At 43.0% G+C, this 25,686-nt stretch overlaps 1 protein-coding gene across 2 annotated transcripts in view; it reads right to left on the bottom strand.

The window, feature by feature from the left end:
- Positions 1–25,686, bottom strand: part of KIF6 (kinesin family member 6) — an 811,696-nt gene that overhangs the window by 461,123 nt on the left and 324,887 nt on the right. For both annotated transcript variants that reach the window (XM_029592929.1, XM_029592928.1), the window contains exons 8-9: positions 24,622–24,765; positions 20,509–20,595 (exon numbers count right to left, since the gene is read on the bottom strand). In XM_029592929.1, the coding sequence (XP_029448789.1) occupies positions 20,509–20,595; positions 24,622–24,765 (231 nt within the window). The remainder of the gene's footprint in view (positions 1–20,508; positions 20,596–24,621; positions 24,766–25,686) is intronic.

The following is a 25,686-nucleotide window of genomic DNA, read 5'->3' on the forward strand; positions in this document are numbered from 1 at the left end:
GGGGTGGCTTGCGGGAATGACGGCTACTATCTGGAGATGAATATCCTTATTCAATTTATTTATTTATTTATTTATTTATTTAAGTTTTTTTATATACCAACATTCAAGACGGTAGTCCCATCATGCTGGTTCACAAGAAACAGGGGTGCAATAAACTTTACAATTTGAACAATGGTGCAGAAAAGCAGTTACATGTAACAGGGAATCAATAACTAGGAGTAAGAAGGAAAATGAAGATCAGATAATTATATATATATATATAATAACATTATAAGAGGTGGCTATTAATGCTATTACTAGCGAAGAATGTTGATTGGAGGAAGTTAAGTAATGTTGGAGTTAGGAAAGGCCTGCGTGAACAGCCACGTCTTGAGTCTTTTCTTGATTGTTGAGATGCTGGGTTCCATTCTAAGATCCGGGGGAATGGCGTTCCATAAAGTTGGACCAGCTGTGGAGAAGGCCCGATCTCTAAGCGTGATGTGTCTGGTAGTTTTGGCTGGAGGTACTTGAAGAGATCCTTTGTAAGCATCTCTTGTCGGTCTTGTTGAGTAGTGTAATCGGAGGGGGATATGGAGATCGATTGGGGCTAATTTTTCCATTATCTTCCAGGTGAATGCTGGAAGCTTGCAGATGAGACTGGATAAATGCTGGAAGCATGCAGATGAGACTGGATGAATGCTGGAAGCTTGCAGATGAATGCTGGAAGCTTGCAGATGAGACTGGATGAATGTTGGAAGCATGCAGATGAGACTGGATGAATGCTGGAAGCTTGCAGATGAATGCTGGAAGCTTGCAGATGAATGCTGAAAGCTTGCAGATGAGACTGGATGAATGCTGGAAGCTTGTTTAATGATGTGGGACAGTTTGTTAGTAGAGGATTGCATGGGAGTTTCATGTGTTGAGTGTTGGAAGGAGGGAGTGGGATGGTTCGGTAGTTTAGGGATGAGAGGGATTGTGGGGAGGTCAATGAATAATGAGTTACTTAACGAGGCAGAGGTACAAAAGGGGAGTGCACAAAGGGAGTGCACTAAGGAGCGCACAAAGGAGCAGGCTCCTTTGTTGTGTTCCTTAGGCGCGCGCCTAGCGTCGCGCGGCGCCTGGGTGTCTCTCAATTTAAATTTAAAGTCTGATCAGGGCTGTCCCCTAATTGGCTGTACGTGTTCGGCGTATCCCTCGGAGGCGGAAAAAGGTCTGGGCAGAAGAGGTCCGGGCAGAAGAGGCAGGGATTCGGCGCGGCTGGGGATTTAAAGGCCCTTGGTGCCGGTCTCGATTGGCTGCAGGTAGGTTGCTGGAGGCGGGCCTTGCTTGCCGATTCTGGGCGGAGGGAACGGCGTCTGGACGGCGCGGCAGGCCTCGTGGTCGCCCACGGACCCAGCGGGGGGAAGGGAGAGGTTAGCTGGCCTTACCCCGATGGGTCTGTGGCGCATGGTTAATGCGACTCCAACATTGCTCTATGCTTCAACGGCAAGAGGAAATGTGGAAAAAAGGATTTGCATCCACATAAAAGCAGGGGAGTAGCTTGCTTGTTACGGCGGTTACTACTCCAAACCAAAAATGCCTGATACTTCACTTTCAATGCATATCCAGCATAGCTCTCTGCTTCAACAGCAGGGGGAATGAAGAAAAGATGTTTTATATTCAGACATCTACCAACAAGGACTGGGTAAAACAAATAAGCATGGGTGTAGCTTGCTTGTTATGGCGGTTACTACCCCAAATCAAGCCTGATACTTCACTTAGAATACATGTCCAGCGCAGGTCACTGCTTCAACGGCAGGGGGAATGAAAGGAGGATTTATATTCAAACAACCAACAAAGACTGAATTCACAGGCTGGATAAACAAGCGTGGGAGTAGCTGGCTTATTACAGCGGGTACTACCCCAAACCAATTAGCTAGATACTTCACTCAGATGCAGCTCCAGCACTTCTATCTACGATGGCGGGGGTGGAAGGGAAATAGAACCAAAAAAGTTATTTAAAGGGACAAGAGTAACAGAAAAGTATGAAAAAAAAAAGTGTGAAAGCTTGCTGGACAGACTGGATGGATGATTTGGTCTTCTTCTGCAGTCATTTCTATGTTTCTATTTTTCTATAACTAAGAGTGGTAAAAAAGATAAAGACATGCCGAGGGCTCCGGATTCCAAGATGGTGACTGCGTCAGATAGCGAGTCTCCCTCCCCCCTATGCCGCTTACAATCGCCGATATTAAAGATGCAATATATGAGGCACTAGACGAGAAATGGACTTTAATAACAGCTCAGCTGGGAGAGGTCCCGTGAATCTCTAGCCACCCTGCCTCCGAGGCTGGAGATGGTGGAAGCGAGGCTATCAGAGCTCGAAGATACCGTGAGTACTAGCCTCACCAAGATGGCTGCCCGCGATAAAACTCTGCAGGCCCTCCAGGCTAAAGTGGATGACTTGGAAAATAGGGCCCATCGAGATAACTTGTGGTTTCTGGGTTTCCCCGAGCACATAGAACAAGGCTCGCTGTGCTCACTGCTGGAGACCTGGCTTCCGGAGGTGTTAGCATTACCACACTTGCAGGCAGGCTGGTGGTGGAGCTTGCACATCGGCTGGGGGAGCGGGCTCTGACTTTGGGGGGGGGGAGTGCTCTGACTTTTAAATTCAGCACACAAAGCAGAGATTTGGAGGGCCTCCTGTTCAAAGTCGGAGCTCCTTTACCAGTCTCATCACATCAGGATTTTCCAGGATTTTTCGGCCTTGGTATCTGAGGCACGACGAGGCTTTTCACCCATTTGTTCGTCCCTGCATAATCGCGGCATTAAATTTGCCTTGATGTTTCCTATGCGTTTACGGATCTGGCATGCCGATAAAATTCACAACTTTGACTCGGTGAAGCTAGCAAAGGTGTTTGTGGAATCTTTTGCTCCTTGAAATGGCGTGGCATGCCTTATAGATAAAGTTACATGGGCCCAGCTTCCTATGCGTTGCTGTGTGACCAGCGGTCATAATGTTTTCCTCCGGAGTGCTGGAATCGCAAGGGTAAGAATGTTTTTTTATTTTTTTTACCTCGGACTTAAAACTGTGGTATAGTTTCATTAAGCACTTCGGTTCTGCAACTACATGGCTTGACTTGTTCACATTACATTTGGCCTCTTTATGGCACAGAATCTGCATTTGTGGGGCCTGGGAACTTTTTTTCACTCACCGGAAGGGGAGAGGGAGGGTGGTTTCACAAAGGCAGTGGGTGAATGGAATTGTCAGGTTGTTCTGTTTCTGTCTTAATCTATGGTGTTCCTGGAGAGGGAAAATGTTAGGGAGAGCCTCAGCTGGGAGGGCTCTTGCCTGCAATTTTTTTGAGGACCAAGCAATTGAACTTCCTTTTTCTCATTATGTTCTGAGTAGTCTGGAATGTTTGTGGGATACACTCCCCTATCAAGCGTTCTAAGGAACTTTCTTTGCTGAAGAAAAAATTGACTTTAGTGGCCTATTTACAGGAAACACACTTCATAAGAACATAAGAAATTGCCATGCTGGGTCAGACCAAGGATCCATCAAGCCCAGCATCCTGTTTCCAACAGATGCCAAAACCAGGCCACAAGAACCTGGCAATTACCCAAAACTAAGAAGATCCCATGCTACTGATGCAATTAATAGCAGTGGCTATTCCCTAAGTAAACTTGATTAATAGCCGTTAATGGACTTCTCCTCCAAGAACTTATCCAAACCTTTTTTGAACCCAGCTACACTAACTGCACTAACCACATCCTCTGGCAACAAATTGTGTGTTGAGTGAAAAAGAATTTTCACCGATTAGTCTTAAATGTGCTACTTGTTAACTTCATGGAATGCTCCCTAGTCCTTCTATTATTCAAAAGTGTAAATAACTGAGTCACATCTACTCGTTCAAGACCTCTCATGATCTTAAAGACCTCTATCATATCCCCCCTCAGCCGTCTCTTCTCCAAGCTGAACAGCCCTAACCTCTTCGGCCTTTCTTCATAGGGGAGCTGTTCTATCCCCTTTATCATTTTGGTTGCCCTTCTCTGTACCTTCTCCATCACAACTATATCTTTTTTGAGATGTGGAGACCAGAATTGTACACAGTATTCAAGGTGTGGTCTCACCATGGAGCTCTGAGGCAGAGCATGCCAAACTACATCGTGACTGGGTGGGGAAGGTGCAGGGTGCCTCAGCTTCCTCGAAATTAGCGGGAGTGGCTATCTTAATACATAAGAGACTTCCAATTAAAATCAATAGAGAAATTGCGGACCCACAAGGTAGCTACCTCATTTTGGTTATTGAATTATATGGTCAGTGCTATGCAATGTATATGCCCCTAATACATACAGCCCTGGTTTTTTCAAGGAACTTTATTCTCATTTAATCACATTTCTCAATGTTACCCTGGTACTAGGGGGAGATTTCAATACTGTCTGGGACGCAGCTTTAGATGCTTCTACGTCGCGTAGACGGGAGCGGGGCATGGGGTGTGGCCCTCAATTTTTGGAAACCGCACTTCATTTGTCGGACATATAGCGCATTTTGCACCTTGTGAACTGTGATTTAACTCACGTGCCCATGCCACCTTTTCGAGGTTAGACTATTTCCTTATTAGTTGTCATGCGTTCCCTCTAATTCAGGATGCGGGAATTGATAATATTGTCATATCTGATCATGCACCTATTTGGCTCGACTTCTAATTCTCCGGTTGTCAGCCCTTGGTTAAGCTCTGGCGGTACCCCTATTTTTTGGCCACTGACACAAAGTTCAGGGAGTATCTTAGAGCTAAGTGGATTGACTTTATGTCTCTAAAACAAACTCAAATTTCCCAACCAGCCCTACTTTGGTATACTGCAAAAGCAGTTCTAAGGGGGGATATTATATCCTATGTTTCATACCATCGACGGGTTTTAGATAAACGTATTTTGACGTTGAATGGGCAGTTGCGTAAAGCCCGAGCATACTTGGCGGCGGCTGAGAGCAAAGAGGCAAGGGTTGCATATCGCTCGCTGCAATCGGCTTTCAATTCCCTCATACATCAGCGGGCGAAGAAAAGCTACATCTATTATCAGTTCCATCTTTATCAATATAGTAATAAAACGGGGCGGTTGATGGCTAAATTGATTCGGTCCACTAGGACGAATAGATTTATACCGGCATTGAGAACATCGCCCAGTATGGTGGCCAGAGACGCCCCCTCCATTTTAAAAGGATTTCAGGATTTCTATTCTGGGCTGTATGCGTCTGAAGGTGGGAGTGGGGCGGCAAGTGCATAGTTTTGCTCCGAACAGCCTCTTCCCTGTTTGTCTTGTGCGCAACAGGAAATGCTTAACCAGCCTATAACGGAGCAAGAGGTCCATTTGGCTATAGGCCGAACGCAAAATTTTAAGGCACCGGGACCAGATGGCTATACGGCCGAGTTTTTTAAACTTCTGGTAGACCTGATATCAGGTCCCTTGGCAGCGGGATTCTCAGAATTGATAACTCGTGGTACCTTCCCTCCTCATGAAAACTTGGCCTTAATCACACTACTACCTAAAGCGGGCAAAGACCCTCTTGTACCCGAGTCGTACCGCCCGATATCATTGATAAACCTGGATCATAAACTATTGGCTAAAATACTGGCCGACCGCCTGGCGACTATTTTACCCACTCCTATTGGTGATCACCAGGTTGGGTTTGTCCGGCAACGTTATGCATTAGCTAACATTCGCCATGTGCTGACAGCCATGACAATGTGCAGACAGATAGACATGCCTTATTTGGTTATCAGTTTTGATGCCGAGAAGGCATTCGACAGGGTGGAATGGCGCTATTTATTTTACATTTTGGAACAAATGGGGTTCGACGTTTTTTTCCTCCAGGCGGTGAAATTATTATATACTGACCCCCAGGCCGCCATCCTTGAAAATGGCGCACGGTCGGAACCTTTTGAGGTGGTGAGGGGCACTCGGCAGGGCTGTCTGTTATCACCCTTATTGTTTATTTTGCAATTGGAACCTCTCTTGCTGGCCATTCACCAATGTCGAGCGATTCAGGGAGTACGGTTTGACTCATGCATATTTAAAGGAGTGGCCTTTGCGGATGATTTGTAAGTCTTTGTTACAGACCCTCCGACATCCCTGTCTTCTCTACTGCATTTAATGGGGACCTTTGGCGGGTTTTCTGGCCTAAGATTAAATGAGTCTAAATCCTCTGTGTTAGCATACCCGGCTACTCTGCAAACTAACTGGCCGGATACCTTTCCATTACAATGGGCTACCGATCATTTATGTTATTTGGGGGTGTTTCTCCCAATAGATCCTGATCTCGTATATCAGGCTAATATCCCCCTATTATTGTGAATCACAATGGACAGTCTGACCAATTGGCGTAACCTACCCATTTCCTTGAATGGCCGGATAAATTTATTCAAAATGACCATTCTACCCAAATAGCTTTATTTACTTCAAAACTTACCGGTTATGTTAAAAAAGGTGGATCTCTTTAGACTGGATAGCACACTTCGGCGGTTTATTTGGAAGGGGGGGGGGGGAAATCACATATCCCTCTATCTTGGTTGAAGGCAGGATGGGGGAGGGGTGGTTTGGGGGTTCCAGATATGGCCGCGTATAATTTGGCTTGTAATTTACGTATTGTTAGGGATTGGCTGACGGATAAACCAGTCTATACCCCGTTATACTCTGATGGGGCTCTGATGGTGCCTGTGGCCCCTTCATATGTGCTTCAGTCCAGGCCTGCGCATCTCTCATCTTTTCTCAAGCACACAGTTCTTGTGCACCTGCTTCGCCTGACTTGGAAGAGAAGATGAAATTATTAAAGATACCTGCCTTGTGCGCCTATTTTCTCCCAGTGTCGGGGAATGCTGAATTCACACCGGGAACACAGTCCTCTAGTTTTAGGGTTTGGGAATCCCGTGGTATCACTCCCTTGGGCCATTTGCTCATGCAAGACATGGTGATTATTCCCTTTAAAGACTTCCAGGCGATTTATGGTTTGGGGGTCACACACACCTTTTCATATCTACAAATTGGACTTTATATACGGGCCATTTCTGACGCTCATAAAAATCCCTTGGTGTTCCACACCCTAGATAGAAACATAGAAACATAGAAATGACGGCAGAAGAAGACCAAACGGCCCATCCAGTCTGCCCAGCAAGCTTCACACATTTTTTTCTCATACTTTTTATTTATTTATTTTTTTTTTATTTGTGTTTTTCTATACCGGCATTCACGGCAGTTCGTATCATGTCGGTTTACATAAAACAAGGGGGTGAGCAATACATTATAACGTACATAGCTAAAACGTAAGAGTATACATTACAAAAGTATAACAAGTGCGTAGAAGAAAAAGTTACAATAAAACAGGGGTTATTCTAACTGGGATTAGAGTTAGAGGAGAGATAAAAAGTTTAACAAGAAGTAAAACATTGTAGTGATTGGTTGGTATTGTCTGTTTCAGTTTAATAGAAGATGCTCAGTGTTGCTGCATTTGATGGAAGTGAATCATTAAGGGTCCGGAAATGCTTTCATGAACAGCCATGTTTTAAGTCTCTTCCTGAAGGTTGGAAGACATGGTTCCTGTCGTAATTCTAAGGGGATTGAGTTCCATAGTGGGGGACCTGCTGTGGAGAAGGCCTGATCTCTCAATGTTATATGTTGGGTGGTATTGTTGTGAGGTACTTGTAGATATTCTCTATATGCTTCTCTGATGGGTCTGTTGGAGGAATGTTTTTTGAGAGCTATTTGTAGATGGAGTGGAGCCAGTCCATGGATATTTTTGTAGATTGTGGTGAGGGACTTATGAATTATTCTGTAGTGGATTGGTAACCAGTGAAGGTCTTTGAGGACTGGTGTAATGTGATCTCTTCTCCTTTTGTTTGTTAGAATTCTTGCTGCCGTGTTCTGTATCATTTGGAGAGGTTTAGTGTGGGATGATGGGAGGCCTAGAAGGATAGAGTTGCAGTAATCAATTTTCGCAAATATTATTGCTTGGAGCACTGTTCTATAATCATGGAAATGAAATAGGGGTTTTATTCTTTTTAATACGTGCAGTTTGTGGAAGCAGTCTTTGGTTGTTTGGTTGATAAACGATTTTAAATTTAGCCGGTTGTCTATAGAAACTCCTAAATCTCTTACTTTTGAGATTTGCAAGTTGTCTGGCGGGTTTGTAGTGATTTTGCAATTATCTGGAGAGATTAGCATGAATTCGCTTTTTGATTGGTTTAGAATAAGATTTAAGCTGGATAAGAGATCGTTAATTTCTTGAAAACAGTTTTCCCAAAGTTCTAGAGCTTTAGTGATGGATTCTTTGATGGGGATCACAATCTGGACATCGTCGGCGAATATGAAGTGTTTTAGGTTCAATTTGTTTAGCAGTTGGCAAAGCGGGAGAAGGTATAAGTTGAAAAGTGTTGGTGAGAGAGAGGAACCCTGAGGAACTCCTTGTGAAGATGGGTATCTGGGGGATTCTTTGTTGTGGATTTTAACTTTGAAACCTCTGTTTTCTAAGAATGTCTTGAACCATGTTAGTGCTGATCCTGCAATACCGATGTTCGCCAGTTGCTTTAGTAATATGGCGTGGTTAACAGTATCGAAAGCTGCCGATAGATCCAATAAAATCAGTAGGAAGGCCTGTCCTTTGTCGAGGCCCAGTATAATGTAGTCAGTCAGTGAGATTAGAAGGGATTCTGTGCTTGAAGCTTTTCTGAAACCGAATTGAGTAGGGAATAGAATTTTGTGTTCTTCTATGAATTCAGATAGTTGTGTGTTAACTAGTTTCTCCATCACCTTGGCAATGAAAGGCAGATTGGAGATTGGACGGAAGTTGTTAGGATCTTTGGGGTCCAAGTTAGGCTTCTTGAGGAGCGGTTTAATGGATGCTAGTTTGAGGTCGTCTGGATAGAAACCCTGGGTGAATGAGCAGTTTATGATGTCCGCTATCTGTTTCTCTTAGCTCTTTGGTTCTATTTCCCTTCCACCCCCACCATTAATGTAGAGAGCAGTGATGGAGCTGCATCCAAGTGAAATATCAAGCTTGATTAGTTAGGGGTAGTAACCGCCGCAATAAGCAAGCTACACCCATGCTTATTTGTTTTACCCAGACTATGTTATTCAGCCCTTATTGGTTGTTTTTCTTCTCCCCTGCTGTTGAAGCAGGGAGCTATGCTGGATATGCATGAAGTATCAGTTTTTCTTCTCCCCTGCCGTTGAAGCAGAGAGCTATGCTGGATGTACGTGAAGTATCAGTTTTTCTTCTCCCCTGTCGTTGAAGCAGAGAGCTATGCTGGATATGCGTGAAGTATCAGTTTTTCTTCTCCCCTGCCATTGAAGCAGAGAGCTATGCTTGATATGCGTGAAGTATCAGGTTTTCTTCTCCCCTGCCGTTGAAGCAGGGAGCTATGCTGGATGTACGTGAAGTATCAGTTTTTCTTCTCCCCTGCCGTTGAAGCAGAGAGCTATGCTTGATATGCGTGAAGTATCAGTTTTTCTTCTCCCCTGCCGTTGAAGCAGAGAGCTATGCTGGATATGCGTGAAGTATCAGTTTTTCTTCTCCCCTGCCGTTGAAGCAGAGAGCTAGATCAGCTAGCTAGATCAGAGAGCTAGATCAGGTGTTTCGTTTTGAAAAGACTAGGGCCCCATCCTTGTCGACCTATTATACATATATACGAAAGTGCTCTGAGGGGGACATGTGCTCAACACTGGAATCTCGTTGGAATAGGGATGGTGACTTCGTTGTTACTCAGACCATTCTAAAAGTATGCTTTTGGCATATAGCAGGATCTCGGTCAATATGTATTATAGAGAATTACAGTTTAAATTTTTGAGTCTGGCATATGTGTCACCTCAAGTGGCATTTCACTTAACTATAGCTACATCGGCGGACTGCACCCACTGTGGACATGCCACAGGTACTCTGTCCCATGTTTTTTGGTCCTGCCCTCCCATACTGCGCTATTGGTGCCACGTGGCAGACTACATGGCTGATTTATTAGATGTCGCTTTTCTAGTGACTCCCCTATGGCTATTGTTTGGGTGTATATCCCCGATTAGGATCCGAGATTCTGGCTCTCGCATGCTTTTGCGTGAAGCTTGTCTTGTGGGAAAAAAGGTAATTCTTTCAGTATGGCGATCCTCAAATATCCCATCCTTTTGGGCTTGGAGAAACTGTCTCCATGCTATGATGTCGATGGAATACCTGACCTCCTGACAATCACCACTCTGTAGACGGCACTTTCTTACTGTATGGTAGGCCTACCTTCAGTCTCTCCCACATCGAATCCGTAGCCTCGTACTCAATGATTAACCGCCTGGTTCTGCATCGTGTGATGTACTAGATGGACTATATTGATCTGGTAGCTTGTAGCCCACCTAACTTTTGTTCCCGCACTCACCCGCACTGCCGTGTTCAGTCTGTGCTTGCTGTGCCGCTTGACTAGTGGATGGTTGTTCCTCATCACATCGCTGTTCTTGGGCTCCACTCTGTACGGTCTGCCCCTCTGTCCGAACGGCATCCGTAGTCTGGCAAGGCGTATCCGCTCTTTGGAGGGGGGAGGGCCCGGCAAGAAAAGGACGCCAGCACAAGGAGTAAGTGGTGGCTGCCAGCGTTAATAGGGGGGCTCGGGGCGACTGGCCGAGCCGCCCCCGTAACGGCGCGCCACCTGCGATGTGCGGCGGCCGCCGGGGGGGGGGGCGGGGATGCATCGGGTGGAGGGGGCGGGTCATCAGCGGCGACGGGCGCGCTGCTGATGACGCACCCCACACAGGGCGCCGCGTCATCGGCGGGCGACAGCGGCGCGGGCCGGTGACGCGGCGCCCCCTTTAAAAGGCCGTGCGGCGAGAGAGCAGGCCCTTTTTCCCTGCACCGGGGTCCCAGACGATCCAGCATAGCTCTCTGCTTCAACGGCAGGGGAGAAGAAAAAAGGATTTGCACTCACAAAGCGGGGAGTAGCTGGCTTGTTACGGCGGTTACTACCCCAAACCAAATAAGCCTCATACTTCACTTTCAATGCATATCCTGCTTCAACGGCAGGGGAGAAGAAAAACTGATACTTCACGCATGTCCAGCATAGCTCCCTGCTTCAACGGCAGGGGAGAAGAAAAACAACCAATAAGGGCTGAATAACACAGTCTGGGTAAAACAAATAAGCATGGGTGTAGCTTGCTTATTGCGGAGGTTACTTCCCCTACTACCCGTAACTAATCAAGCTAGATATTTCACTTGGTTGCAGCTCCATCACTGCTCTCTACATTAATGGTGGGGGTGGAAGGGAAATAGAACCAAAGAGCTAAGAGAAACAGATAAGTATGAGAAAAAAAATGTGAAGCTTGCTGGGCAGACTGGATGGGCCGTTTGGTCTTCTTCTGCCGTCATTTCTATGTTTCTATATGTTTCTATGTGGGATAAGGGGAGGGGGAGGGGGAGGGAATAACCTGATGTTTGTTTTCTGTTAAGCATTTAGTTCTGAGGAGGGCTCAGAAACCCGCCCTCCTCAGTGTTGTATTATTTACTGATGTTAAAACAAATAAAAAACGTTTAAACATAGGATGCAAAACCACAAGGGAACAATACAGTATAGGGGATGAAATTCTTCTATGCATGATCAGGAGGTGATTGTATCTGATGATCTCAAGGTGACCAGACAGATGGACAGCAAAAGCCAGAAAGATGCTTGACTGCATAGGGAGAGGAATGGTCAGCAGAAAAAAGGAGGTGATAAATTTCTGATGAGACCTCATTTGGAATACTGGGTACAGTTCTGGAGACCCCACCGTCAAACACGATGGAGTCATTTCAGAGAGTGGCTACTAAAATGGTCAACTGTCTTCTTCATTGTAAAGCATATGAAGACAGAGATCTAAACATGTATACCCTTGAGGATAGGCAGGATATGGGAGATATGCTAGAGACATTTAAATACCTCCAAGGTATCAATGCACAGAAGGTGGGCCTCTTTCAACAGAAAGAAAGCTCTGAAATGAGTGGTCATGGGATGAGGGTGAAAGGGGGTAGACTCAGGAGTCATCTAAGGAAATATTTATTTACAGAAAGAGTGATGGATAAATGGAACAGCCTCACAGTGAAAGTGGCAGCCGTGGAAACAAGGACAGTGTCTGAATTCAAGAAAGCTTGTGACAAGCATAGGTGACTTCTGAGGGGGTGCTAGGGATTGTAGAGCTGAGCAATTGGCATAGATTGGCAGGCTAGATAGGCTGCATGGTTTTTTCTGTGGTCATGTTTCTATTTTTCTAGAACATGCTTCAGAATGTATCCTATGATAGGACAATGCACTCATGGCACCACATGATAGCTCTATTGTTGTCAGAGATTGGGTCCTCAGTGACTCTAATGCCAAATGCAGCTAGGCCCAAGCAAGGCAAGGAAAAATATCTAGGAGACCCAGCCCAAGATGCAACCCTATAACCATGATGAAAACAACAAAGGTTAAATTGTAGGCCTTGTTTGAGGATACTAATGAAAAGTTTTATACTATTTATTTATTTAGGTGGTTCATATACCGTCTTTCCAGAATAAGATCACAACGGTTTACAAAATCAGCTTTCAGTTACCGGTTTAACAATCCCATTCTGGCTCAATGTTCATATTCCAGGTCAATATAACAGTAAATACATTTTCTAGGTCATATTAATGGGTGCTTTGATGTAGAATTATAACCTATGTTTCCATTTCATTATCCTTCATGTTATACTGAGTATACATTTAACATCGCTCAATACTTATTGCTCAATCTGTTAGCATAGGCTAGGGTTCTGAAAGTGATGTTAGCATATTGGAGTTATATGTTAGTTCATATGTATTTCTAAAGAGCTATGTTTTCAATTCTCTTTTGAAACCCTTTCTTTCTGTTATCTGGCATAGAGATTGCGAAAGAGAATTCCATAGTTTAGGGCCCACTATAGAAAACATTCTGTCTCTTATTTGTGCTAGGTGTATGTTTCAAATTGTGGGCACCTTTAGAAGTCCTTTGTTTTGTGATCTTAGGGGTCTCTACGGGTTGTATGGTTGAAGAGTCACTCCTATTAAACACGGGTTAATGTTGTTGATGATATTAAGAATTACTTTATAATGAATTCTGGATTGTACAGGAAGCAAGTGCAGTGCTGTCAGCGAGGGGGTGATGTGGTCAAATTTCCTTGTCCCTAGTATGAATCTAGCTCAGGCATTTTTTAGTGGTTTTAGTAGCCCTGAGGGTAGGCCTAGTGATAGGGAGTTGGAGTAATTTATGTTTGAAAATATGAATGTTTGTAAGACAGTGTGGAAGTCTTGTATTGTTAGCAATGGTTTCAGCCGGTGTATTCTCACCTTCGAGTATCCTGATTTAATTAGTTTGTTAATATGCTTTTTCATTGAGAAGTTCTCATCAATCTGTATTCCTAGGACTCGTACTTGATTTGTGGGGGTAATATTAAAATTTCCTAGGTCTAAGGTTGGTGGTTTGATTATCATGGAATTTCTCCTTAACCACATAATTTCAGTTTTTTTTGTTTAGAGCTAGCTTTAGTTGAATAGTTTTTGTTGTATTGCCTTCCTGCAGGTTGATAGGGTTGCAGCTCTTATTTCAAAAGACTTGTCGAATGGTATGTAGAATTGTATGTCATCTGCATATAGGAAGAAGTTAATTCCTAGTTCTGCTAGTAATGTACATAGAGGTATCATATATATATGTTGAAATGCGTAGCCGAGAGTACTGACCCCTGGGGGACACCTATATCGATTAGGAAGGTGTCAGATAAGTGAGTGTCTAATTTGACTTGGAATGATCTATCTGCTAGGAAGGAAGAGAACCAATCAATGACCTTTCCGTCTATTCCAATTTTTCTTAACTGATGGCACAGCAGGGTGTGGTCTACGGTGTCAAAGGCTGCTGTAAGATCAGTTAGTACCAGCATATACATTGTCAAATTCCTGTAGTACTGGATCGGTAGGGAAATGAGTAGGGTTTCTATTGAGCGATCTTTTCTGAAACCAAATTGGTTTGGATAGAGAATATTATTGTCTTCTAAGTAGCTTTCTAATTGTGATAGCACTGGTTTTTCTAGGACTTTAGCGATGAAAGCAAGGTTGGATATTGGTCGATAATTGTCCCAATCATCAATTCTGCCAGTTTTATTTTTTAGGATTTGTTTAATCACAGCTTATTTTGCTCTATCTGTGACCGATCTTTCTGATAGCGAGTAGTTGATCATAGTTGTGATGGTTGGAGATATTATGTTGTGTACTGCTTTCAGGGAACTTGTGGAGATTGGGTCCAGTGGGTGGATAGCAGGTTTAATTTTTGTAATTATTTGGTTAATTTTAAGTTTTGATACTGCATTGAATGTGTTCTATTTTGTTTGCCCATGTTTTTCTTCCTGTTCTCGTGTTGGTAAGCTGGTGGAGAATTGTGTTTTCAACTTATTGATTTTGTCTAGCAACGATGTGGCATATTCATTGCAGGAGCTCTTTGTAAATTTTGGTTATTCAAGATTGATGTTGATGGGTCCTTGATTAGGTTTTTGACTGTTTCAAATAGTAATTTTGAGTTAAATATTACATCATGAATCTGTTTCACGCAATAGTCTTTCTTTGCTTTGTTGATTTGTTCAAGGTATTTTGTTAATAGGGATTTTTATTTTTCTAGGGATTCCACTGATTGGCATTTCTACCATTGCTTTTCAGATTTTCTCAGGGTTTGTTTAGTGTGTCTTAGCTCTTCCTTACAGCAAGGTTTCTTATGTTTTGAGGTGCTGAGTTCTTTTTGGAACATTGTTTTCTGGACTGGGCATAAGGTATCATCTATTTCATTGATTATATTGTCCCAGGAATCAAAAGCTGAAAAGGCATTACCAAATTTAAGATTAGTTATCTTATTTTTAATAGTCTCTTCAAGTATTTTCAGTTCTATCTTTTTTCTATATGTGAATGATTGATTAATATATGATGTTGTTTTCTGTGTATTGAGGAGGAATATTTCTGCTTTTCCTAGTTGGTGGTCAGACCAGGGTAGTATGCAGTGCGGATGGATTGATTGTGCAGTTATTGTGATTGGCAAATATTAGGTCAAGGATGTGTCCTGCTTTGTGAGTTGGGTTGGTTATAAATTGTGACCAGCCCATTGCTTCCATAGTGTCCAGGAAGATTTCACTTGCTGTTGTTTTAGGTATGCTGTCTACATGTAGGTTAAAGTCCCCTAAGATTATTGTGGATTCAGGTGATGGAATCGCTTTTGTGAACATTTCGATTAGGGATGAGCAGTGTTTTTGGAGTATTCCAGGTGGGCAATAGACAGTATCCATATTTAATTGTGTTGATTTTAGTATTCCCTCCTCATATTGGGGGGGGGGGGGGTAATCTCTACTTTGTAGGGTTTAAGTTTTAGTTCTTTTTTTTTTTTTTTTATTGATTATTAATATACCCCCACCTTTACGTTTGTGTCTAGGGAAGTGAAAGATATCATAGTTGGGGTGAATAATTTGATTTAAGAGAACATAATCACTGTCTTTCAGTCATGCTTTGGTAATGCAGAAGATAGGTTTTTGTTCTTCTAGTAGATCATTTATCAATGGGATTTTCTTTGTCAGTGATTGGCAAGAAGAGATTACAAGAGAGTTGTTACTTATCTTGGGGTAGATCAGCTTTGTGATCTTTTTGTGTTTGTGTTGGGAGGTTCTATGAAGATTTCCATATATTCCTTGTCCTGTGATGGTTTCAATGAGGTAGGTAGGCTCCATTGTTAGCTGTTTGGTATGGGCGAGATTTAAGTATTTACTTCAGGCTCCCTGAGTAAACGAGGATGTAGGTTAACACTTCTGGAGGGAAGTGCAAGCTAGCACTATAGGCTCCTTGAGGTAGATGAGGATGTGGGTTAGCACTTCTTGGGGGAGCTGCAGGCTAGTGGGCGGTCAATGGGCGGGTACAGACCGGCTTGCGCCTGTGTCTTCCATCCCTCACCTATGGTGGGATGGAATGCCCTATTCTGCAGCCTCCCATTATCGTCTCTCCTAAGACAGTGTTCGTGTTGAGGTGAGACGTGTCTCCCTGATGTCAGGGCTTGAGTGAAGGAGAACCGCGTCTCCCTGCTGTCGGGGCTCGGGTGGAGGAAAGCCGGTCGCTTTCTCGTTCCATCGTAGCCAGAAGGAACGCTCTTGCTCTCTTTGGTGGTGGGTGGGCAGTGGGCTGGCCGGTGGAAGGGCTCAGGCTCGCTGTCACTGGTGTCTTCTTCCAGCCTCCTAGCTTCCAGAGGGGGGAGGGAGGGAGCACTCTTCCTATGCAGGTTCAGCTGGTGCCTTTCAGCTCTGGTGGAGGAGCTGGGGTCCGATCTTGGCACACAGCGCATTAGCTGGTTTCTCTCCCTGACCTGGCTTAGTACTTTACTTCGGGTGCGCACAAAGGGGCATGCTCCTTTGTTGCATTCCTTCACGAGCACGCCAAGGGCGCGCGCCTGTTGGTGCAAGCACCTCTGGCATTGCCACCCGGATCTTTAACCTTCGGCGGTGGTAGTGGGCGGGCAAAGGGGCAGTTGGTGGGTGGCTCTCTGGCTGGCTGGTGCTGGCTTCTACTTATATAGGTTATCCTAGTTGTGAGATTTGATGGAGCCAATCAAAAGCAGAAAAGGCAGCATTCTGAACAGCAAGTGGCAAGCTGAGGACCCTTCCATAAAACAGAGAAGGTGTAGTTGCACAGTTAATTCTAGGACTTGCAGTTTCAAGGTGATTTTTGCTTTCCTAGATTGCAAACACTCTCAAAAGCTACAAGTCTCAAAGACTCTGTGATAGTGTATATGATAGAAAGCCTCAAACTGCCTTAACGGTCCGGCTCCAGCTATCTGGCCCGGTCCATTTTAAGATCCTCGGGTGGGGGCATTTCCCGGAGGTAAGGGATACAAAGATGAGGCCCTGAGAGAGTTAGAGAGTCCCCAGGGAGAAGAAGGAAGCTGTAATCCAATGCTGTGTTTGTTCTTGGAATTTTCGTTGTTTGTTAGTCTGCTGAGGTAAGCAGCCATTTGCTCCTCTTCTGTTATGTACTTTTGAAAATAAACTGATGAAAAGCAGACCATTCTCCAGCCTGGTCTGTTCTGCGGCCTACCCCAGCCATAGACCACTCCAAGGGCATCACAGACCCATGTGCAGAAATCCACAGCTTATCTCTGGGATAAGCAGCATGGTATCTATCCTGCTAGGGACTTGTGACCTGGATTGGCCACTGTTGGAAACAGGATACTGGGCTTGATGGACTGTTGGTCTGACCCAGTATAGCAAGTCTTATATTCTTATAGAGATAGAAAATTGAGTGACAAAGCAACATATAACTAAGGAAGGGCATTGATCTCAGATTCTAAAGGACAGTGTAAGATACCAGCTTTGCTGATGGGATTTATAGGCCTAAAAGTGAATAAAAATGTAAGAAATGCTAATTTGGGTCAGACCAATGGTTCATTGAGCCAGCATCTTGTCTCCCATAGTGGCCAAGCCAAGTCACCAAGAAGTCCCTGGCAATTCCCAATATAAAAGTCTGTTACATGTTGTACTTCTCAAGAATTAAAATATGAAGACACCATAGTCTATCTGGCTAATAATTATTTATAGACCTGTCCTCCAGAAACTTGACACTTTGTAAAGTCTCATTATACTATTAGCCTTAGCCACATTTTCTAGCAATAAGTTTCACAGTTTAATTGTGTGATGACTGAAAAAATACTTTCTTAACTTATTTTCAGAGAGCACCCCTTAGTCCTAGAACTATTTGACACTGTAGATAACCATTCCTTATTAACCTGTTCCATAATACACCTAATTTAATAAAACTCTTAGGCCTGTTGGTCTCCACACTGCACAGAGACACACTGAAGCAGTGATAAGGATTATTACCTGGAAGATTTCCTTCAGCAGCTGGGCCCATATAAGAGCATAAGATGTGCTATGTTGGGTCAGAAAAAAGTTACATCAAGCCTAATAGTCTATCTCCAACAGTGACCAATCTGGACCACCATAAAGCACCTGGCAGATCCCAAAGAACAGATCTATTCTCTGTTGCTCAGTCTCAAAGAAAAGTGGCAGCTTTCCCAAGTCTACCCAGAAACATGGCCTTTTAAAACAGTTCCATTTGCAAAAGTCTTTGAATAAATTTCTGCATACATAATAACAGGTGCAGATAAATTTGGTGTGATAATTTTCAAAGCACGAACATAAAATTGGTGTAATTTATGGGTATTTTTGGTTGCTTAATTTAGGAGAGCTATTATAAAATTATACTCACAATTTTCCCTATGAGCATTGCTTTTCACTTGTCCACAAACTGAATTTCATCTGTCATTTAGATGTCAGCTTTGAACATTGGTGTGACGAGTGTGGGCAATACATTTTTAATAAGTAGAACTAGAAAATAGAAATGTCCAGTTTCCAAGTTCCATAAGGTCTTCTTGAAATTCCTCAATCTGCTTGTGTTTTAATTAGTTTGCATAATTTTATGTCATCTACAAATGTTATTACCTCACTCATTACTCCCTTTTTTAGAACATTAATAAATAAGTTAAACACTAAGCCCAGAACAGATCCCTGGGTTGCTTCTTTATTTAGCTCTCACCACTGGGAAAACTGCCCATTTAGTTCAACTCTTTATTTCCTATTCTTTAACCAGTCCACAATAAGATATTGTCCACAATAAGATATATTCCTATTCTTTACCAGTCCACAATAAGATATTGCCTCTTATCCAATGACAATTTAATTTCCTGCGTGTAATCTGTCATGAACCACTTTTCTGAAAGGAGTCCCATCTTCTCCATTCTGGCTTTGCGACCTTTTGGTGTCATGAGCGCACATTTGGTGCAAGTCAGGACATCATGCTTACAGCCTAAACACATTACACAGACTCCATGAGGGTCTGTGATAGACATGGTGCGAGTACAGTCTGGGCACCGACAAAATCCCGACGCCATGGCCATAGAAAAAATCGAGCCACGGTACGGTCAACGGCCAGTAGGCCGCGAGGGCCAAACTCGACGGAAATCGACGAAAAACTGTGAAAAACATACCGGAGTACCGCGGCCTGAGAAAAGTTAGAGGAGGGGCCCCTGAGGGGCAATCTAATTTTAATTAACTCCGTGAGGAAAATTCCTATCAGGAATCTCTTCAGAGCTCCTAAACCGCGAGGCTACTGCTGCGCGGAAAAAAGAAGACTGAAGGGGGACCCCTGCTGGCTGCAGGGTTAGTGCCATACTGGGCATGCCCAGTAGGGGCCTGTCAAAGTTCTGGAAACTTTGACAGAAGTTTTCCGTGATTGGGCTCCATCCTGATGATGTCACCCATATGTGAGGACTACCATCCTGCTTGTCCTGTGAGAAACATTTTATCCAGCTAAAACTTGGCTGGATAATTCAGGGGCATTCCCGGGGAGGAGCTGAGTTAGCCAGATAAGTTTATCCAGCCAACTCCAATATTCAGATAGCCGGATATCGTATCTGGATAATTCTCCTCAGCCGAATACCTGTCCTAAAGTTAGCGGAATAAGTAGCTGCCCTGCTGAATATATAAGCTAATTTAGCCAGATAAGTTTATCTGACTAACTAGCTGACTCGCACAGCAGTTGAATATGGACCTCCAAGTGTCCAATACATATACATTCATTTTTCTGTATAATTATGTTAATAAAATGAACAGACATTCATTTCAAACTTACTACACAGAGAATGCTGCCTCTCCATATAACCAACACACGCTTGCATACTTGTATTTACACGAAAAGGCTCAGCAAGAAGGCAGAATGAAACTGAAAATGTTTGGAAGCAGCGGGTCAAAGCTGTTGAAAGAATCATTGCTGCTGTAACTTAAAGCAAGTTGGCGTGTGAAAGGCAGTTAGAAAAATGAGATGAACTGGTTGTTAAAGTCTTACTCCTTCTGTCTTACATATTAGTGAGAGGTACTTTTTTTTTTTTTTTTTTTTTCCCCAAGAATCAGAATTTGTTGTGAGACTATCTAATGGTTATGGCTGCATCAAGAAAAACAGCAACAAACTGCTACCGCTTAGAGAGCCAGTGAGGAAATCTCAAGCAACTGGGGTGACTGAAAACTTCTAAAATAGAAAGGGGAGAAAAACCTATGTCTTTACATATAAGTATATGACAAATATACACACACACACACACACACATATATATATATATATATATATATATATATATATATATATATTTCATTTTTTTCTTAATGAAATGATTCCAAAATAAGAAGGATAATCTCTTTAACAGGTAACTGAACTACTGCCATGCATAGTCTGATTTCCCAACCACGGATTTCTGTGGGACAGTAAGGCAGAACATGGTTCTTATTTAAACGCCTCCAAGCTTTTCCCATGACATTACTAGCATTTATAAGTGGGAGGTTAATTGTAATTGTCTCCTTACAGCCAAATAAAACAGCAGCAGTCTTGCCAAAATCTGAGACAAAAAGCAGGCAAGTCATTAGAAGACATATTTGCTTGTTTATATTGTAGTTTATTCTACTGGAATTTTTAATTGTACATAAACAAAGAATGAATCTTACCAGTCTAGGATCTATTTCTTCATTAAGAACAGCCTCATTCTTAATAAGGGCAACTCTCTGTGCAAATCTGCAGGTCGATATTGATTCCTAGAAAGACAAAATTTTGGTTTATGCTACAGCCAACATCCTCACCAGGGTTGGTTATGGTAGCCTTTATGTCATAAGCATAACAACATTTACATAGCTTTCAAGCACCCATCTGCCTTAGCCTTTCATCTAGAAAGGTATTTACCTGGTAACTATACATCTAATGAGTATTCAAGCAATTTACTTGTATGTGCAGATACAAGTCAAAATCTGCATCAAAACAGTATACAAGAGTTTTCTAAGGAGTCACTTCAAACAATTATCCCAGTAGGCCAACATATGCCACTGGAACAGCACTACATAACTCGGACATTCCAAGCCTTATCAAGTCCAAACGAGAAATCTAAACAGGAATTCCATCCCAAGTCCTCCACTTGGCAACACAGGAAATGAGATACTGTGCTACCAAATTGGCTAGCCCAAAATTCTTAAAACAAAAATAGTTTCAGCAGATATTGTTGTGAAGGAATCCTATATACTATCATTATTAGCAGTCTGTATATTTAAAGGAATTGGAATGTGAAGAAAAACTGCTAATTTCCATGGTCTTGAATACTGTGTACAATTCTGGTCGCCGCATCTCAAAAAAGATATAATTGCGATGGAGAAGGTACAGAGAAGGGCTACCAAAATGATAAAGGGAATGGAACAACTCCCCTATGAGGAAAGACTAAAGAGGTTAGGACTTTTCAGCTTGGAGAAGAGACGACTGAGGGGGGATATGATAGAGGTGTTTAAAATCATGAGAGGTCTAGAACGGGTAGATGTGAATCGGTTATTTACTCTTTCGGATAGTAGAAAGACTAGGGGGCACTCCATGAAGTTAGCATGGGGCACATTTAAAACTAATTGGAGAAAGTTCTTTTTTACTCAACGCACAATTAAACTCTGGAATTTGTTGCCAGAGAATGTGGTTCGTGCAGTTAGTATAGCTGTGTTTAAAAAAGGATTGGATATGTTCTTGGAGGAGAAGTCCATTACCTGCTATTAAGTTCACTTAGAGAATAGCCACTGCCATTAGCAATGGTTACATGGAATAGACTTAGTTTTTGGGTACTTGCCAGGTTCTTGTGGCCTGGATTGGCCACTGTTGGAAACAGGATGCTGGGCTTGATGGACCCTTGGTCTGACGGACCCTTGGTCTGACCCAGTATGGCATTTTCTTATGTTCTTATGTTCTTATGTTCTTTTCCGAAAAGTAGATTGCTAATTGGTTACAATACTTTGCTGTTACAGGTTTACACAAAGAAGGCTTCCGATTGGTTAAGGATTTTACAATGTGAAATAACTAACTAATTACAGTTATTTTTGACTGATTGAATGTGAATAGATTAGTAGCATTTTTTGTGAGATCAATTTGTTGTCTGTATTTACTTAAGTCAGCTAAGTGGTCTTTCTTTGTGGCAAGCAATTTTTACACCAATGACATACTAAGCACCTTAGCTGTTTTTCCATGTCTCATGGCTGGGAGGCATACCATGGAGCAATATGTTTATAAGTAATGCCGACGTCTTTTTCTGGTGCCATCTGGTTTAACACAGATACTATGGTATAGTCCCAATCACTTACTGCTTGCTCAACGTCAAACACTGCAGAGTTGTGACATCTACGTCAAACACTGCAGAGTTGTGACATCAACGTCAAACACTGCAGAGTTGTGACTTCATAAGCACTAGTACATCTTCCAATAACTCATCAAGCATTAGCCCGGATTCCATGTTGATATGTTCTTAAAGTATTGCCCTCTTAGGCCTTTTCTCCTTCTAGCTGCTCAAGCTTCCAAGTTTACTGCCCTTGTTAAATGTAACTTTGATCCTTCTGATTATAAAAAAGTTGTTCTCTGTTACTGTTGTTTTCTTCTACCCCAGTTCGATGTAAACCGATCTGATATGGTATTCAACCTTGAAGGTCGGTATAGAAAAATGCTAAATAAATAAATAAATAAATAAATAAATAAATCTGGACGCTATGGTCATTTTGAATTTTTCGGAGTCTATGTGACCTCTTTATCTAAGTTCTATGGATGACTGTTCTGTGTGTAAATTAGTTAATTTCGACTTCCAGTCACAGCAGATTAAATGATGATCTGACCATGGTAAGGCTTGCAAATCAAAAGATGGATTTGGGAAACAGAGTAGGTCAAGGTTAATGAAACATAAGTCAAATGTATATCCTTTTTTGTGAGTTGGACCATTGATGTATTATTGCCAACCTAGGTCTGTCATAGCATGGGGTGTAAAGATGTCAAAGTGAAGATTGAAATTTCCTGCAATGATAGTGTTTCACAGCTCTACTGGGATGGTGGACAGGATCTCAGGAAGGGGAGAGATATCTACTGGCAGAGTTTCAGGGGGACAGTATACCTGGCAAAAGTTTAAAAGTTTCCTGGTTATCCCAAGTACTTCAGAGGGAGGATGGGAGTCTATTTGAATTAGGGCAGGTTCTAAGGTGTCTTTGAGAATAGCCAAGAGGCCTCCGCCATGGGGTGGGGTTGTGAAATAGCCTGATACCCAGGCGGGCATAACTGGTTTATTACAACTGCATCTGAGTCAAGGAGCCAAGACTCAGTAATGAGTAGGCATTCGGGTTTCTTTGATTTTACCAAATTGTGTATAATGAGTGTTTTTTTCCTAACTGAATGATCATTAATCAACATGAATGAAAGGGTTGAAGCAACTAGGAAGAGAGTGTTGGGTTTTATCATTATTTGTATAAGATTGTTCAGATTTTGTTGTTTTTACCTGATCAAGATGTGTTTATATTCCCATTATCTTCCTTGACCCATGATTAATGAAGTGGACATTACAATACAGACAATGGTAGTGGTAAAATACACAGACCTGCAGTTCTTCGATGATGTAGTGGTCGAGTAACAATTATTTGTAAGAATGCATTCACTAATTCCTTGCCTCAGGGGCAGGCCCCTTCGACGCAAAATGCTGCGGAGCGTGGTACCTTCGGCATTCCACAGTACCTCTTAACCAAGCTCTTGGCGACATCAGGGGGCAGGGCTTAGCGTCCGACAGGGCCAAGAGAGGCTGCTTCCGCTGGAAATAGGCAGCAAAGGAAAGACCCATAGATTGCTCCCAAAATAGGAGCACAGATGACAGTGAACACCTCTGGCATCCCTTCTGTTAAGGGTATTTACTGCCACTCTATGCAGATTACCCCCTTCGCTTCTAATGATGGGGTTAACTGACACTCCATGCAGGTTACCTCTATGCCTTCTATTAAGGGTAGGAACTGCTGCTCTGTGCAGGTTACCCCCATGCACTCTTTCCTCCATTTCCAACCTTTAGTCGCTAGGGATCTGCAAAGTTTATGCCAAGCTCTTTTGAATCCATTTACTGTTTTCATCCTCACCACCTCTTCTGAGAGAGTATTCCCTGCTTGATAGCACTGAACATCTCAAAACTTTAGTCTACCAGGAAGCTCCTTCCAAAAATATTAAGACCTGTCCTCCAGAAGCTTAAGTAAATTGGAATCACTGTAATGCTTCACAATTTCTCCAAATCCTCTCCAAAAACGAGTCTCCCCTAAAAAGGTAGCTTTCCTAACCGCAACTGATTCCAAACATCTGCCAACCAGTTGTAACAACCATAACAGATGTCTAGCAGAAACTGAAGCAACCATGAAGTCCAAGGGAGTGAGGAGGGGGTACAGAGTGACCCAGTACTACGGGCTTTCAGTCCCCCTCTGCTACTAGGGCTCAGCCAGATAACAGGTCACTGACCCTCTGCTGCACCTTACTCTTAATCAGAAGGGGAGGGTGCCTTAAAACACCATGCCACCCCTATAAGAGACCATCCACCAATTCCATCGTCTGCAGGTTTGGCACCTCCACCATCTGCTGGAGAAAGAGAAATACTGAAGTGCTGCAGATGGTACACTGCCTTATAAAAATGCTTTCAGCAAAGCCTTTGTTCTTGGTCTCCATCTGCTGATAGGTTAGACAAACCCAGGTGTTTGGGTTGGTCTGGTAGGAATGATAAGGAAGATACTTATTAGCATGTAACATGTACATACGTCAATGTTCTTCTTGTCCACAGATAATGTTGCAATCATGGTAGTCATGCAGTTCCCTCCAAGACTGTCCCTCAGTACAGATGTCATCATGGAGTTTCTGTAAGGAATATGAGATCGATGCTTCTCTGCCAAGGCAATGATGACCTACAAGAACAAGAAAGATGAGCATTGGTTGGTATACAGAGCTGAGAACCTGGAGCACTCAATTTGATTTCTGTCTCTCTGTGAGGCCTTGAATAGTAACTTAACTTCCTTGTGCTCAAACTTAGACTAAAAACATTTTGAAGTATGGATCTTGACATGTGAAGTATCTTGTTATGTACCTGGCTGGCACTACATAAATAAGAGATAATGTTGTTATTAATGTAGGTGTCTCCAACCTTTGCATACCTTTATCATGTTCAGAAGATGGACAGAATGTTCTGCAATTTGCAGACTGCTGAACCACTCTTCACCCAATCTAACAAAGAGGGCTATATTACTGGTTTCCTACATGTATTAGAATACAGTTGAAAACTGCCCTCTTTGTTTTTAGGTTCACTGAACGTGAATGTACAATACTATTTTAAAGCCCCTTTCTACTATACAGGACCCTACCATGCTTTACAGTCTTAATGCTTCAGAAATATTCATGCATTCCCCTTTGGGAAGGATTGTTTGGGAGCAAGCTTTTAGCATCTGGAATGCATTACATTATTCATAAGGTATGTGAGGAGAAAGACCAATGCTACCATGATTATTCGATTACACATGGACAAACAGAAGCACACGCATATGAAGACTTGAACAAGGTTAACTAGAGAATCAATGTGCTATGGTTGGTGGCTCGTAGGATGGCCCCATGGTCTCACCCCCAACGCAGCCAGCTCCCGACGCAGCTGAATGCGGCACAGAACACTACCAAAGGGCCCATGTAGCGGGAACACTGACATACTGCTTCACCCTTGACTCTTCCTAGGTGCGGGCATGCCCGACATCCAGCATCTTAAAGGACCCCCGTCGGGAATACAGGCTGGGTGCCCCTAGATGACATCACTAACTTCTTCCTACAAAAGACCCCAGCAA

The sequence above is a fragment of the Rhinatrema bivittatum genome, chromosome 3 (assembly GCF_901001135.1).
Source record: "Rhinatrema bivittatum chromosome 3, aRhiBiv1.1, whole genome shotgun sequence".
In the NCBI taxonomy this organism is placed as follows: Eukaryota; Metazoa; Chordata; class Amphibia; order Gymnophiona; family Rhinatrematidae; genus Rhinatrema; species Rhinatrema bivittatum.